The sequence below is a fragment of the Hesperophylax consimilis genome, chromosome 2 (genome assembly GCF_061612785.1).
Source record: "Hesperophylax consimilis isolate HC1 chromosome 2, BYU_Hcon_1.0, whole genome shotgun sequence".
Taxonomy (NCBI): domain Eukaryota; kingdom Metazoa; phylum Arthropoda; class Insecta; order Trichoptera; family Limnephilidae; genus Hesperophylax; species Hesperophylax consimilis.
This window is the reverse complement of record NC_142837.1, coordinates 24,671,202-24,689,435: the sequence shown is the minus strand read 5'-3', so window position 1 is coordinate 24,689,435 and position 18,234 is coordinate 24,671,202. Positions and strand designations below refer to the sequence as shown.

Genomic DNA, 18,234 nt, shown 5'->3' with positions numbered 1-18,234 from the left:
CAGCGAGCCGGCGTGCGAAAGTTGCCGCGAGTACGCCGATGGCGTGCATTTATGCCGGCAAGTGCTGTTTTTTGGCGGCGATTGCAAGAACCAGCATGTGGCAGCTTTAATTATTATTTCTTAAGATTCAAACAGCTACATAACACCGCTCACCCTAGATTTGTCTTCAATGCCATTCATATAAAATCATACTAATGCCCTGTTAAGGGCTTTTTAGGTCCATGCCCAATGTAAAATATAGTACCTACCTGTGATCAATGTTTGACAATATTTCAAATTATGAACAAAGTTCCAAAGCTAAAAGCAGATACTTACCCATTGCAAAATGAGAAGCTAACAATATTTGCAATAGAACTCAACATACGAAAATGTGATATTTATTACAATTTTTTTTGATGAAACAATCCCCTTTGACAATGACAATATCGTTTCTTTACATGGTATCATTGCTTACATTTCAATTTTTAACCTCATTAGGACTAGCCTAATTAATAAGCTTAATTTGCAGACCGAAATTCCAGGAATATGACGTACAAAAGAATAACACATACAAACAACCAACTCAAACAAAACTAACGAAACACAGACAATGAAATCTAGTAGGATTGAACCAAAGATATTAGAAGAACGAGATGTGCTATGCGCAGTTCGTACTGAGTGGAATTGTTTTGCCGAGTGTCGCCGGTTTTGTTCACCAATACTACTGCACACCTTCGCTTGCGCTAAGGTATCCGCACTAATACATAGAACAGATTTCTGTGTGTACACGTCCCGATACCGTTCAAAGTACCCTAATTAGGTAGTACTCCGGCTACGGTCCGGCAGCCAACATAGCATATCTCGTTCTTCTAATATCTTTGGATTGAACTAACAGCGTTGCATCCAAAACTGCATACGAATTATAAAGTTTGAGATGAACTGAAAATGGTGCTTGATGGAATTGGGTGATATTATATGAAGGAAAAGGATGACCAATCACTTAACATTGTACCATCTCTGCGAAGGTGCACGTAATATAATCACATTAATATTAACTTAACTTTATATTTAACCTTATATTTATATTTACGTTAATGGCACATATTGTGCCGTTTGTATTCAAATAAATAAATAAGTATTATAAAGTTCCACCGCAATACCTCGAGATAAGCCAAACGAATGAATATGAAAAACGATATTATGTAAACAAACAACACCAACAACCTGCTTCCATGACACTGAAATCATTATTCTTTTTTTAAAACAACAACACTTGAACTTGCACTATTTTCTTGCAATTGTTTTAAATATGAACCGGTAAGTATATCAAGACCAAACAGACGGGTTCTTCTAGAATATATTCTTCCTCTTATTCATTCCCTTTCACAACTTCTTTCAGCCTAAAAACATTCCCCGAATGGGAATGTCTCTTGTCTACCATAAAAATCAACCAAAACAAAGTTACAACATTAAAACGAGGCTTGAAATATTGCTAACCGGGTACAGAACAGTGACAAAAAGTAATAGATTAGGTTAATATAAGTTAATTTAGTTTCGGTTAGGTTGGTTATTTTGTTCTTCACTTTTTATGTTAATACCCCGCAAGAGTCACAATTGCTCCCAACCGCCTAGTGCCAGTGAGACTGGCATCCCCAATTGGGGTATGTAATGAGGCTGAAGGTAGTGAGGAGGGGAAAGAGATAGGGAAGAGGAAGGTGGCTATTCAGATCTGGTCACCAAACATGGCTAGTGACATTTCAAGCAACGTTTCAATTCAGAATGGTGGTCTTACACCAGGGCGATACTGAGAGTATCTTCCAATCTGGAACGTGTGCAAATATACCTTTTATTATTTTAAATGATCAAATTGTAAAATAACATCAAATAAAATTTACTCGCATATAATGGGATTGGAATCGGTGACCTCCAGATTGCTAGTCGAGAGCCTTATCCCTCGACCGAGGAGGCCGCTGTTCTGTTTTGTCATGGAACCTGAAATGCGTTACCTGAAGAAGCCATTCTTGGGGTCAGTGCTATCCTTGAGGCTTTTTTTGGTGTCCACCTCGCTGAGCACCACAAAGAAGTGGTGGCACTTGTCGCACTTGACGAAGCGAGTTGAGCTGACGAAGGTCTCCACGTGTGTGCAGGGGTCGCCGCACTTGGGACACGATAGCGTAGAGGACTTCTTGCCCCCCCCGCCTCCGCTGCCTGATGTGCTGGAGCCACCGCTGCTGGTGGCTGATGAGCCTGGAAGACAGTAAATGTGTCTGTGATTAGTTTTTTAAAACAGTACTTATCAACTATGTATATCCAAAGTCGAAAGGGCATATGTGACTATTTGCCACTTTACAGGATTATGCAATCAGTGAAGAAAAATTCTCTATTTTATCTTCTTGTTCAATTCTTCCATTGATTTTTCAGTGACAATTCGCATTTTCTGCTTTACAGGAGAGCGAAAACTGAATAAAAAAATCCATTCCTCCATAGATTAATCATATTTTTTAGTAAAAAAACTAAAAAAAAATTTTTGAATTTTATTATTGACCGCTCTTTAAACAATTTGTATAGTTCGTGGATGTACCTTATGCATTCGATATTTTCTTTTGGTTATTCTTTGTATGGGCCTAGCACTCCGACCGGTTGGTGTAATTGAAATTGGATTTAATCACTGACGTCCGAATAAATAGATGTGCCTTAATGCCAAACTTGCATTCCGTATGGCTGGAGGCAAAGATATTAGAAGAACGAGATATGCTATGTTGGCCGCCGGACCGTAGGCGGAGTACTACCTAATTAGGGTACTTTGAATACTATCGGGACGTGTACGCACAGAAATCTGTTCTATGTATTGCGGATACCTTAGCGTAAGCGAAGGTGTGCAGTAGTATTGGTGAACAAAACCGGCGACACTGGGCAAAACAATTCCACACAGTATGAACTGCTCATAGCACATCTCGTTCTTCTAATATCTTTGGCTGGAGGCAAGGCAACCACATGACAACCTATTTTGTCACCCACGGGGTCTGCACATTTAATGAATAAAATATGTCATCATTAGTATTTTGACTTCTGGAAGCGCACTATGATTTCCTGTGCATTCAAACTGTGTTAACATATGAATGGTAAAGGCAATAATCACTAATATAGCATTACATTCTACATGTAAGTGTTATTTTTATAAATTTTAAGCTCATTTAGTCTAAAATTAACAATTTTTAAGATGTCAGTAACACCCTTACTATCAAAGCATAAGTATGGCGACGCGAGGTACAAAATGATAGTTTAGTGCGGTGAGTAAATTAAAGGACAATTGCAAAAGGGAAAACTATTTACTCTCACAAAATATTCGGTTTTTATTATCACTAAAACCTTTTCACGAGATTTGGGAATTTTACTTATGGCTAGGGATGGCGAGAAATTCGCAAACCATTGTAAAAAATAATGCGTTGTTCGTAAGCAGACTTCATTATCGAATAGTAAAATACCTTAAGGTGACACAATACCCTGATAACGAGGATTTGCCCCTACGCATTACCCCTTACATTTTAATAATTTCTGATGAACTTATTACTAAAATCTCAAATGTTTCTAGAGGGATGTCTACAGATGCAACTTATTAATATTTAAGATTAATAAAAACAGGACCTTACCAATAAATATATCTTATGTTAAACGGTTTGTAAATTTTATAAAACATTTTTCAACTATAAGACGAGCAGGAAGCACCAGATTTTATTATTCTGGACCAAGGCTGCCCAACCTTTTTAACAGTTGGGCCAAATTGACGATTTTGAATCACTGGCGGGCCACTGAATACCTGACGGTTCCTATTTCCATGGGGGGGGGGGTTGTTAGAGAATTTCTATAAAACATAATTCCCCACAAAATGAGTGCTCCCCACAAAATATTTGAAATCCATGGGGGGGGGGGGGGTGTTGTTACGGAACTTCGCTGAGAAAAAAAAATCCGCGCACCCAAAACCATCATATGTGATTCCCCACAACAATTTTTAGAATTCCATGGGGGGGGGGGGGTGGCTACAAGATTCCATTTCGGACGCGAAAAATATTATATCAAAAACCGGTGTATTTTTGTTTAAAAAGTAAGTTCAACAGGTTGGATTTTTTCGTCGCTGATTCTCGTTCTGAGTAGCCTAAATAGCGATAAATCGCCTTCGTTGGCAACACTGGTGACATTAGAGGTTTTATTAATAATAATAATATTAATAAGAAAGAGCGATTAGTCATAATAGACCCGATATAGTTTTACATGACAAAATTAAAAAAATAACTTATATCATTGATGTCGCTATACCAAATTCCTGTAATATTCAAAAATCTGTTAGCGAAAAAATAAGAAAATAAACAGATTTAGGAAATGAAATAAAAAGAATTTGGCATTCTCAGACTATAAAAATATTACCATTCGTTATTTCGGCTACTGGCATTATACCTAGCTCTCTAATTAAAAATTTAGGCGTATTAGATCTATCAAAAAATTTATATATAAAGATGCAAAAGTCGGTCATTTTGAATACATGTAGGATAACAAAAGATTTTTTAAATATATATTTTGAGGGATCAGTAGGATTTATAGGCCCTGTTAGAAGTTCTACCGAGCCGAACCCTCTGATATGAAAATATCTGGAGACGGTGAATTTTTTTCCCATTTGATATCTGGTGAGTTGACGTGTTGTTGTTCTTGTATTGTTTTGTATTTATTTTACTTATATAATGCACTTACATAATGTTGATTGACTAGCTGATCATTTGTGGAAAAGTGAGTGGAAGGGTTTAGTTTTTTATTATTAATTATTATTATTATTAATTATTTTTAATTATTTCATAAGAATTAATTAAAATAAACCACTCGGAAAGATCCAATTTTTGGCCCACTAAAGCAAACTCGGCCGTACGTTACGTCAATACTCTGCGGGGTACGTAACTGTTTTTGTGTGCGGGTCGCCAAGGACTTACACCATTATTGTTTAGTTGCCGCTTAAGTTACGGGTGGTAAGGTCGTTTGTTTCGCGGCCCGACGCTTCAGTGAATTCTTTTATGTATTTTTTGATTAAATCAAACGATTACTTTTAAATCTTTTAGTGAAATTTTCAGTGTTTTATAATTTGACTTCTTCCATAAGTAAGTAAAGTTTTTTTGTATGTTTCATTAATATAAGAGAATACATTATTTTTTAGAAATAATTTTAAGTGTGCACAATGGTCAATTTTCAGAGAAATTTGGACATTGACAAAAAAAAAATTAAAGCAGTTTATTTTGCAAACATTTTATTTAAATACTGAAGGTTATTTTATTTTTAATAGCTAAATATTACCTTAAATATTGTTTCAATAAAAAGTACTGTTGTTAATTTTATTTGTGTCATTGTTATTTGTAATTGTCACGAGAAATAATAATTATAAAGTAGAACTTTTTTCATATAAACAAAGTATTTCAAATATAGTAATTAGTAATTATAAATAGTGAACATATTTTTTTAACATATAAATTATGTTATTTGGCTGTAAGTCATGCCAATTTATGGGTACCAAAAAATTGGAACTGATTGAGAAGAATTCAGACATACAGATGATAAAATAGCTACCTGTCTATATAGTTTTTCTCCGTACAGACAATTAGACATTTACTACCTGTAAAGTACCTTAAGAGCGGGAGTACACAGAGAGCGGTCAGGAGTTCCGAGTTCCGCGTTCGGCGTTCATTAGAATGTACTGATACTATAACAACAACGCACACAGCGGGCAGACATACCGCGGCGGTGAAAACGGAACGTCGCGTTCTAAGAGTTCTTTTCCCGCCGAGGCAGAGAACGCCAGAACGCCGCGATGTCTGAGGTTACAAACACGGACAAGTTAATTGAATTGGTTAGGGAAAGTAGTTTATTATACGATTTAAGTGATGTAAATTATTTATTCGTATATTTTGTTATTATTTCTAAATATTCTAATGTCTTTTCTTATCCTTAATAAATAAATACATACCTTAAAAATACAGCCAGCCTTTCTTTTGATGAAACACAGTTCCTCCAGTTAGTATTTTGTTTTTCGATATCGGGTTGTATGATGTTATACAATTCATTAAAACTATTAATCGACATTCGAAAATAAATATAGAATCGCTGTTCATCTTTAAGTAAATCCTGAAAAATACTAGTAAATTCGCCTTGTTCTTCTCGCGTTGTGTTGATTGGGTGCACCCAATACTTCCTTTTCTTTTTAGAAGCTGCTAAGCTCCACAAGAGCAATAATTCTTCATCGGATGATGAACTTTCTAGTGACATGTTGCATATGCAAAGACCCAAACGAAACTAGAACGCGAGAATTTGAACGCCGCTTGTGTGCTTTGGAACTCTTGAGCGGTCAACGGTCACTAGAACGCAGAACTCTGACCGCTCTCTGTGTGCTCCCGCTCTAAGTCTTTCGAATTTTGAAAGGAGTTATCCATTGTTTAAATTGTATGGTTCGGTCTCTTACTCTGCCCACTGGAAGCTCGCCCACTCTTTGGAAACGCCCCCAACTGATCTTTTTTTCAAGTCTTACTTCGCCTTAACTGCAATGCGAGTTGCCTGCAGACTGTCAGATCATTTTTTTCGCAAATCACTGAAAGGGAGACGCCCACGACCACCCCACTCACTGTCCCCTGCACATGTCAGATTCTTCCCCTCACCTTTAATAGCATACATCTTGTTTCTTTGATCTGTGGATATAATGCTTCTGATTTAAAATGTCTTTGAAGACCACAGTAGCAATTGTTGGCCAGGGTGATATTGTTATCATTTCAATCAGATCATTGACCATTCAATCGACTGACTCGCGTAGAAGACGTAATAAAGGGAACAAAAGATTGATTCCACTACTATACCGAGAATTAAACATATCTCCGGACTAAATTTATAAATAATTCAATTAATTCGGTTTCTGTGCAAAGGTATACCAAGAAATTATTTACCTGATCCAGAAGATGAGACATCATCGGGTGGCGGAGGGGGCGCCGGGGGCCCTGGAGGTCCCTCAGAGGCCCCCTTGCGCGCCATGGCGGAGCTGCCCAGCGCCCGGCATGATGCACCGCGCCGCGTCTCGACTCCCCACGCTTGGCACGCCATCATCACGCATCCTGGAATTAACAACAACACTCTATTAAAGTACAATCGCTAAACATAGTATAAAGCTATTTCAGTGGTAGATACCCTCAATATCACCACCATTCAGAATCGAAACATTGCTTGAAATGGCTTTAGTTATTTTTTTATTTTTAAAAAGAAAGACAAACATTCCCAGGTTACGAATAACCCAACAATGTTTGAAAATCTCCTACTACCACCACAGAAAGCCGAAAATGTTGCTTGTGTTGTGATGGAGGACTTAGCCAGCCGAGGAATCGAACACGCGACGCTCGGGTGAGACCCAAGCGCTATGCCCACTCAACCACTGACCGGTCAAATGTTTGGTTACCTTACGAGTTTGATAATTCCCAACCTTTCTCCTCCCATCTTCTTCCTCCAAGCCTCACAACATACTCGCTGGCTCCGTACACTTTTTACAAGTTGGAATTCTTGTGTGGTATACAAAATGAGGGAATGTTGAATGTGGGAACCAGGAATAGGGTGACACTGAAAGCATACACCAATATTCGTCTTCCACATGTTCCTAGCCACACTTTACTGTATCACTAGCTCCAGGCAGTCAAGACTGTTGTGTGGTATTCACATTAAAACATATAAGCAGCAAAATATGTTTTTGTCACCAAATTCTTCACAATAGTTTTAGTAATTGGTAACCTTAATTATATTTACATACCAAATAAAATACATTAAAGGAGAATGCAATTATTCATGTAGAGTATAAAAGAAAAAATAGAAAAAATTTACTAACCTTAAAAAAAAAATACAAAACAAAAAATTTGATTTAAAAAAAAAAATTAAATGGAGTTGTACGAATTAAAGACAATAACAATAGGTATTAATGGGTAAAAATGTGGTGCGTGGTGTTATGTTTGAATGTGAATAAAGCAAGGAGTGTAGGACTACAAAATTAAAAAAAATAAATGAATATTTGGAGAAAAAAAAGGCGCCAAGGAGCTTACTGATTATTTTTTAACCGTGCCATTCGTGTTGTGTAGATCGAAACGCGTAGTTTGATATCCATATTGTATTTATGGTTTTTGTCACCGACACTCTTGAAAAATCCCAGGGAGTTTACCTCTTTATTCAGTACACTTTCTGCTATTCCAAAGCTTTCAGTTGTATTTTTGAAAAAACATTGCTTTATAATCACGCAAAATGTAAAAACTTTTAAATAAAAAAAAAATGTATGCATAAAAAAAATCAATTAAATAATTAGTTAGTTAAAAAATAAAGGGATCATACTGTATATGAATGGCTGCCAGGGCGACGGTACCCATACCCGCAAAAAGAAAATAATCCAACCGAATTTTATTTAGTTCAAAAGCATTATCGATTTTAAATATATAAAGTACATAAGTAAGTACCTACACAGATTTTATCGTCTCTTTAATTTTACATCCCTACGGCTAATCTGTGATTGGCTGAGCCGCGAGATCTGCAAAAAGCTCTCTATAGTGGTTCAGATTAGCACTAAACTTTTTAATCCAATTAAAATATGAACTTTTTTTTAAAATTATTTTTCTGAAAATAACATCGTTCGAGCGAATTCTTAAATTCGAATCTTTTGAATTCACAAACGCCGCTACAATTTTTGCAAATAATAACTATTCATAACGAAAAAATGTATCGAAAAACACAAAAATTCTACGCTTCGCAATTTGAGAAATATTTCATAAACGTTTAAGGCTAAACGCAACGCTCGTTGTATTCTACGTGTTCACAGATGGCGTTCATTAATTAATTTTGTTTAAATACGCTTTTGCAAGGTATTGCTTTACAGTATTAAGACAAATTATTTGTTTGCGCCCTCATATACGCAATATGAATATGAATAAATAGTTTTGTCCATATAAAAACTCAATTCTATCGAGAAAGGCATACAAATACAATATTGGATTGAATCATCGGTAAAATATTGTATTTGTGTGCCTTTCTCGAAAGAATTAAGTCTTTAGACGAACAAAACTATTGATTCATATTAATATTGCGTATATACGGGCGCAAACAAATGATTTGTCTTAATATTGTAAAGCAATACCTTGCAAAAGCGTATTTAAACAAAATTAATTAATTAACGCCATCTGTGAACACGTAGAATTCAACGAGCGTTGCGTTTAACCTTAAACGTTTGCCGAAACCGACCGACGTGATTTTCGGAAAAAAATTCTTCAATAATAGCAAAAAATTAATAAATATTTTTTTAAGCGGTTTCTTTTCAAAAAAGGTTACTTTGATAACTTACCGCGAGATGTCAGTGTTGAAAACATCACAAAAGTGGTCTGAATTTTTTCCATATGATTTTCGGGATGAATTTTTCCATACGAAATGGGCAGCTCGAAATTCAAACGATAATTAACCTTAAATTCGATATAAATCGAGGGGCGGTGCGTTCGTTTTTTGTCTGAATGTCGATTAGTAAAATAAAAGCGCTCGGCGCACGCGAAAATGAAACTCGAGTCGATATGAATTAAGGGGAAGAGTGGTCGTTTTTTGCCTAAACCCCCCCGAAAAAAACAAAAGCCAAATGGATATTAATATACAGGGTGTATCGGCACGTACCCGACAAACTTTAACCAGCTATTCCTTAGCATATTTGGAGTAAAAACTCTTATGTGCACTTTGCTGTCCGGTAACGTTTTTTTTAATAAAAAAATTATTATTCATATTTTCACCACATGTCACCACTGTTTTATCCTTTGTCAAAGTTTGAAAACCCATCTGGCAAATATTTTATTCGTATTCCGTTGAATAATGCACGTGTGTACCTATATTGGCGCACTTTTACAATCACAACGAAATGGCACGGCACCATTCGTCTCATTTTTAACTATTATTATTCAGTGTGTGCGAAAGAGCGAAGACGCTTTTCGACATACTTGCTTATAACAGCTGTTGAACCCGAAAAGCAATGCCAATGACAGTGATGTAGTGTGGAAATTTTATTTTTTTTTGCTTTTAATTGAAAAAAAATGCTACCGGACAGCAAAGTGCCCATAAGATTTTTTACTCCAAATGTGCTAAGGAATAGCTGGTTAAAGTTTGTCGGGTTAGTGCCGATACACCCTGTATACATGGATGAGTAAGATTAGGTTAGGCTACTATTATTCCTTGTAATGATAATTATAACTCAATCATCGATTCATTGCTACGCGGATGACAGTACAGTTCATGATAGCTTTTTGTTTGACAAGCCCCCAAAGGGCACACAAACTCCAACGGCTCGGAGGACTTTGAAGCAGAGAATGGACGGTTATCTCGAGAGTATTTCCTCCTGGGGTAAAAATAATCTCGTCGAATTTAATGTTTCAAAGACCCAATCCTGTCTGATTACGTCTAAAAGGGATCCAAATGATAATCTAGTCTCCTTCAACGGAAGCAATCTTCCGAACAGGCCTTCCATTGATATGCTTGGTATAACTATAAGTGACCAGCTCAGGTACGGGGGCTCCATCGAAGACAGAGTAAAGTTGGCCTCTCAGAAGCTGGGCGTACTGTACAGGGCCCGCAGATACTTTAATAATACACAACTGCTGACCCTGTACAAATCGCAAGTGCGCCCTACTGTCGAATTTGGCAGCCATCTTTGGTCCGGAGCCCCTAAATACCTGAAAAAAACCCTAGACTCTGTGCATAAACGGGCGGTCTGTTTGATAGATTCCCCAATCTTAACAAACGGACTGCAATTTTTAGAGCACAGGCGTCAGGTAGGTATGCTGTCCTTGTTCTATCGGTATTACAATGGAAGATGCTCTGAGGAACTAGCGTCATTGATCCCTTCGGCACCGGTGCGTAGTCGGGATACACGCCAAACGCGCGCCCAACATTTGTACACAGTTGACACTTGTCACATGAGAACGGGTCGCTTCTACCATTCGTTCTTAAGTTCAACAGCTCGGCTGTGGAACGAACTGCCGGCCTCTGTGTTTCCCCCCTCCTACAACATGGGACTCTTCAAGACCCATGTTCACTCCTTCCTCTCCACAAAAAGACCCTCCACACAGCATCCCCAAAGATGACATAGGCCCTGAGGGAAATTATTTTCTTCAGGGCCTCCTGTGTGGAGTTAATATAAAAAAAAATCATAGAATAAAGAAGATCAGTGAACCCAATAAACCGAATCATTAATTAACTAACCGTAATATTTAGTAAAAATAATATATAATATCCGTCCTCTCCGCCGTTTCCACGCAGGGGTAGGCAGAGAGGACAGACCGCCAAACAACTCGGTCTTGGCAAACACTTCTTGCATCATTCACATTCATACATACTCTTCTATTATTCTGACCGAATCACAACATTAAATTATATGTTAAGTAGGTACAGAGTTTAGGTAGGTACCTATCTAATATAACTTTGTTGGTAGCAGGAACATTTACAAGTTCTTTTTTCGTTTGGATGAATAAACTAAAAATTTACAAATTACACATATTAATTTTAACAAGTATCTACCTACCCTGCTTTCACGAAAGTAACACGATCATAAAATATATTATTATTTATATTATGTTAACTGACCTAAGCAGTAGCTTAAAAAATAAAACACAAGGCCATTATAAAATCGTGTTACTAATCCACACTAAAAACTTCAACCCTGACTGTAAAAGACCGGTTTTTACTTGACATACAATAAATACTATACAATAGGCTCTGCCACACGCGCACTTCAGAGCGGCGGTATCACGCGCCACTCTAGGCCGCAGCGCAGAAAAGTAAAGTCCGAAAGGAAGGCAACGGTTTACGGCGCAGTCCACTGTGAGACTTTTCTGCGTGATACCGCCGCTCCGAAGTGTACGTGTGGCAGAGCCTATTGATGACTGAACTTTTTATTATTAGGATAACAATAAAGTGGCAATATCAACAAATAACATCCATTCAACTTTCCATACTATCGGTGTGCACAAATACACTGAAAAGTATCATATTTAAAATGATTTTCCGGTAGGTACTTACAAAATAAAATAAACCCGATGATGTAATGCGTACCTCTAAATTCTAAATATTAAATATAATTACATATACCTCTCAGTAGGTAAATAATGACGAAGTTGTGTGCGTACGATATACGTATTGAAATTCGCTATGTTGTATAATAATGGTAACAGTGTGTCAAGGTGACTCGCCTTGATCAGGTAACCAGAGAGAGCCGAGATTATCAATTCAAGTTTGAAAGAGGCGTTCGATAAGCAAAATAAACTTATTCGTTTAATGTTAATTGTTCACTGAATCTTTCTCTTCCTATCTACTCCACCTCGTCACTCCATCCAGCTTACAAAATAGCAATTATAGTGATTTCATGCAATTACTTAAACTGCTCGAATTGTCTGAATTATTTTATTTAATAATGATTTTTTTATTATTTAAAATCTTAAGATGTTAATTATGGCGTATAGAAAAAATAAAACTCTAGACTCCATGCTCCATTTATGTAGTTGCTTCTCGAAATAATTTGAATGTATAATAATCGTTCTCAGAGATTATTTCTAACATTGCTTGCTTCAAAAAGCAAATTTACAAACAGATATGCAATAATACTCAACTGTATCACTGTGTTATTATGATTGTAAGATTATTATAACTATTGTGTACTTGTGTTTTATATATTTAAAAAAAATGTATCCATGTAATGTATGTAAAAGCCCAATGGGTGTCTAAATAAATAAATACTCCAATAATTGGACCCACATGAAAATAACACCAAACCAAGCATTAATAACAAATTGGATCATTTCTATAAAGCTGGTTTTGTAAATAAAAATACCTCAACGTAAAAGACGCTGTCAACGTAAAACGGACGGAAGCCTTTGAAATATCTTATAGGTAATATGTATACATAAATTTGGATGTATGCATGTGTAAATAACAAATAACCGAAAGAGGCAAGGTCACGCCGCCTCCCGCGCACCTCGCACTCAGTTTGTTCCCTTTCTCCCGATTAGCTCGTCAATTCATTTGGATGTCTATGGGGCAGGTTCATTTATTCCGAAGTCTTGCAGTATTTCTAGAGCCACCCTTTTAAAGAATATTCGTGGATACGATACAGCATTAGAGACAAACGCCGGGTACACTATACATACTATATTATATATGCGCATCCACGGAGAGAAGGGTAAACCATTTTAAGTTCTTGATAGAATTTAATTTTTTTAATTTTCAAGGGAATTTCTCGGAAAACCGGAAATCAGCAAAATCAAAACATTTTGTCAACAGCTGCTGAGTTGTCTGATAAAAAAATGAACAATGTTAAACTTTCAAAAAGTTGGATAGTTAGGTATTTGGTTAATAATGTAATATACACTGTTTGTGACATGTCCAATAATATGTACCTGCAATTAAGTAAACAGAAATGTCTGGCATTTGAAAAACAAAACCTAGTGTAATTATTTTTGTTAAATAAAATCTTCACAAAAGGAATCTTTTAGCGCAATGCTAAATTCGTCAGCTAACTATTATTATCAATACACTTATTATTATTATTATTGGATAATTTGTATAGCGCCGCTTTTGTGATATATCACCTCAGGGGCGCTTTACAGTTGATGCAGGTATTACAGAAAATATAAATATTACAAAAATAGAGTGAAGTTAAGTTAAGTAAAATGAAGTAAAGGAACAGGTGACACGAAGATAGAAGATGGAGACTCTGCAGCCAGAATCCTAGGTACTTGCATCATATATGAATCTAAAATATATACATACATTTGAATGGAAATAAGTACAGCGTGCGATCATCTTAGCATTTGATATACATATTTGTTTGATCGAAACTGCATTATAAAAACGGTTCGAAGACTAAATAGAACACTTTTTAAATATATTATAAACTCATGAAAAATTATGAAAACAATTTTTAACATAAAAAGTTTCTCATTATTGAATAATAAAGTCGCATTTTCTTTTTTGTAAAGGTCTATTCACATATTAGCTGCAGCTGTGGGGAGCGAAAACCGAGAGGGTATGTGGTATTCTCTGTTGAATTCTAGGCGGATTTCGCTTCTGCTATGGGTAGCGAAATATTATTGATTTTAGCCAGTCTAGTCAGTCACGTTCGTACCGTCAGTGAATAAATACTAATTGTAATCGTACGTGACCAGTAAAAAAATTGTATTATTGAAATGGATAGCGATAGGGCCCGTTTAACTAAACAAGCGAGAAGACACCGGCCCGTATGGCGGAATTGGCGAGGTTATAGTTTCGCGCTAGCCGCGAAAGCTCATAAAAATACCCGGCCGAATCCCGCTTGATGTTTTTCGTGTGTTGACCCAATCATTTAGATTTGTAAATATACGAGGAATGTTTGAAACAATTTAACGCTATTTGAATATTACAATATTGAAAGTAAATATTAATTAAATTTTAAGAATAGTAAAGTTCCGATTGAAAAACCGTTTTCTTTAGAGTATCGTAAAGTTACAATTTATTATGATGTTTAAATAAATTACGATCGGTCACTCGATATTTTATAGGGTCATTCGGCAACTAAAGAAGTAATGATCACGTATAAGAACCGGTACTAGTAAAATAACACTCTCTCTCTCTCAACGAAATGCGAAAACGAGTTACCGTTTTCGGCTGAAACTATTGGCAATTAAGTTATCTTACATATACATATATGAAAAAATTTTTTTTTTTTTTTACCGTAACTCTTCCACAGGAGGCCCCGAGGAAAATAATTTAATTCACGGCCTATGTCATCTTTGGGGATGCTGTGTGGAGGGTCTTTTTGAAGAGAGGAAGGAGTGAACACGGGTTTTGAGGATACCCATGTTGTAGAACGGTAGGTATGTTGGTATGTAATGTTGCGTGCACTTCGCTTTGTTCCTTTTCTTCGAGGCTTTCTTAGCAATAGGCTAACACTTTTTTCATGTGTGTACGCAGCATTACGGTACGTATACATTTGCGAATCAAAACGCGAGCCGAGCCAAGAATTACGGGAAATGAACGAAGCAAATGCAAGTGGCGTTTCGCGCCATTTCGTTCCTTTCCCATAAGTCGAGGTTCAGCTCGGCAGTTTGGCTCGCGTATGTACATGTAGCATGAGATACCTAAAATTACACATAAACACAAACAACGGTACAATGCTCGGTGAGCACGTGTTGGAAGGGCCTAGATATTATTACACCCTTATCAGCTGTTTGCCAATATTACTATCGTTTATAGCTGTTTGCCAATATTACTATTGTTTATAGCTGTTTGCCAATATTACTATTATTTATATGTTTATAGCTGTTTGTCAATATTACTATTGTTTACAGCTGTTTGCCAATATTACTATTGTTTATAGCTGTTTGCCAATATTACTATTGTTTATAGCTGTTTGCCAATATTACTATTGTTTATAGCTGTTTGCCAATATTACTATTGTTTATAGCTGTTTGCCAATATTACTATTGTTTATAGCTGTTTGCCAATATTACTATTGTTTATAGCTGTTTGCCAATATTACTATTGTTTATAGCTGTTTGCCAATATTACTATTGTTTATAGCTGTTTGCCAATATTACTATTGTTTATAGCTGTTTGTCAATATTACTATTGTTTATAGCTGTTTGCCAATATTACTATTGTTTATAGCTGTTTGCCAATATTACTGTTGTTTATAGCTGTTTGCCAATATTACTGTTGTTTATAGCTGTTTGCCAATATTACTATTGTTTATAGCTGTTTGCCAATATTACTATTGTTTATAGCTGTTTGCCAATATTACTGTTGTTTATAGCTGTTTGCCAATATTACTATTGTTTATAGCTGTTTGCCAATATTACTATTGTTTATAGCTGTTTGCCAATATTACTATTGTTTATAGCTGTTTGCCAATATTACTATTGTTTATAGCTGTTTGCCAATATTACTATTGTTTATAGCTGTTTGCCAATATTACTATTGTTTATAGCTGTTTGCCAATATTACTATTGTTTATAGCTGTTTGTCAATATTACTATTGTTTATAGCTGTTTGCCAATATTACTATTGTTTATAGCTGTTTGCCAATATTACTGTTGTTTATAGCTGTTTGCCAATATTACTGTTGTTTATAGCTGTTTGCCAATATTACTATTGTTTATAGCTGTTTGCCAATATTACTATTGTTTATAGCTGTTTGCCAATATTACTGTTGTTTATAGCTGTTTGCCAATATTACTATTGTTTATAGCTGTTTGCCAATATTACTATTGTTTATAGCTGTTTGCCAATATTACTATTGTTTATAGCTGTTTGCCAATATTACTATTGTTTATAGCTGTTTGCCAATATTACTATTGTTTATAGCTGTTTGCCAATATTACTATTGTTTATAGCTGTTTGCCAATATTACTATTGTTTATAGCTGTTTGCCAATATTACTATTGTTTATAGCTGTTTGGCAATATTACTATTGTTTATAGCTGTTTGCCAATATTACAATTGTTTATAGCTGTTTGCCAATATTACTATTGTTTATAGCTGTTTGCCAATATTACTATTGTTTATAGCTGTTTGTCAATATTACTATTGTTTATAGCTGTTTGCCAATATTACTATTGTTTATAGCTGTTTGCCAATATTACTATTATTTATATGTTTATAGCTGTTTGTCAATATTACTATTGTTTACAGCTGTTTGCCAATATTACTATTGTTTATAGCTGTTTGCCAATATTACTATTGTTTATAGCTGTTTGCCAATATTACTATTGTTTATAGCTGTTTGCCAATATTACTATTGTTTATAGCTGTTTGCCAATATTACTGTTGTTTATAGCTGTTTGCCAATATTACTATTGTTTATAGCTGTTTGCCAATATTACTATTGTTTATAGCTGTTTGCCAATATTACTATTGTTTATAGCTGTTTGCCAATATTACTATTGTTTATAACTGTTTGCCAATATTACTATTGTTTATAGCTGTTTGCCAATATTACTATTGTTTATAGCTGTTTGCCAATATTACTATTGTTTATAGCTGTTTGCCAATATTACTATTGTTTATAGCTGTTTGCCAATATTACTATTGTTTATAGCTGTTTGGCAATATTACTATTGTTTATAGCTGTTTGCCAATATTACAATTGTTTATAGCTGTTTGCCAATATTACTATTGTTTATAGCTGTTTGCCAATATTACTATTGTTTATAGCTGTTTGTCAATATTACTATTGTTTATAGCTGTTTGCCAATATTACTATTGTTTATAGCTGTTTGCCAATATTACTATTATTTATATGTTTATAGCTGTTTGTCAATATTACTATTGTTTACAGCTGTTTGCCAATATTACTATTGTTTATAGCTGTTTGCCAATATTACTATTGTTTATAGCTGTTTGCCAATATTACTATTGTTTATAGCTGTTTGCCAATATTACTATTGTTTATAGCTGTTTGCCAATATTACTATTGTTTATAGCTGTTTGCCAATATTACTATTGTTTATAGCTGTTTGCCAATATTACTATTGTTTATAGCTGTTTGCCAATATTACTATTGTTTATAGCTGTTTGCCAATATTACTATTGTTTATAGCTGTTTGCCAATATTACTATTGTTTATAGCTGTTTGTCAATATTACTATTGTTTATAGCTGTTTGCCAATATTACTATTGTTTATGGCTGTTTGCCAATATTACTATTGTTTATAGCTGTTTGCCAATATTACTATTGTTTATAGCTGTTTGTCAATATTACTATTGTTTATAGCTGTTTGCCAATATTACTATTGTTTATGGCTGTTTGCCAATATTACTATTGTTTATAGCTGTTTGCCAATATTACAATTGTTTATAGCTGTTTGCCAATATTACTATTGTTTATAGCTGTTTGCCAATATTACTATTCACCGTTGAAAAGTTGAAGTATTGATGTATTACCCGGCTTCGCTCGAGTGTTTATTTATTTATTTATACTGGGTTTTTACAGATGATCACACTTACGTGAGAACAATCCACGTATAAAAACTCAGTTATTGTACAATTACAAAAATCTACAATTAAATAAAGATACAAAAAATTAAATACAGATACATACAATTAAATACAGATACATACAATTAGAAAACAAAAACATCAAAAAATAAAAATAAAATACACAATCATATACAAGCTCGCTCAAGTAACACATTACATTATACATTATTA

General features: G+C 35.0%; 1 protein-coding gene across 1 annotated transcript in view; it reads right to left on the bottom strand.

Annotated features, from left to right (window-relative positions):
* ClpX (Caseinolytic protease chaperone subunit) overlaps positions 1-18,234 on the bottom strand; it is a 72,623-nt gene that overhangs the window by 23,114 nt on the left and 31,275 nt on the right. The window contains exons 2-3 of the mRNA XM_089641772.1: positions 6,948-7,112; positions 1,986-2,226 (exon numbers count right to left, since the gene is read on the bottom strand). Of these exons, the coding sequence (XP_089497898.1) occupies positions 1,986-2,226; positions 6,948-7,112 (406 nt within the window). The remainder of the gene's footprint in view (positions 1-1,985; positions 2,227-6,947; positions 7,113-18,234) is intronic.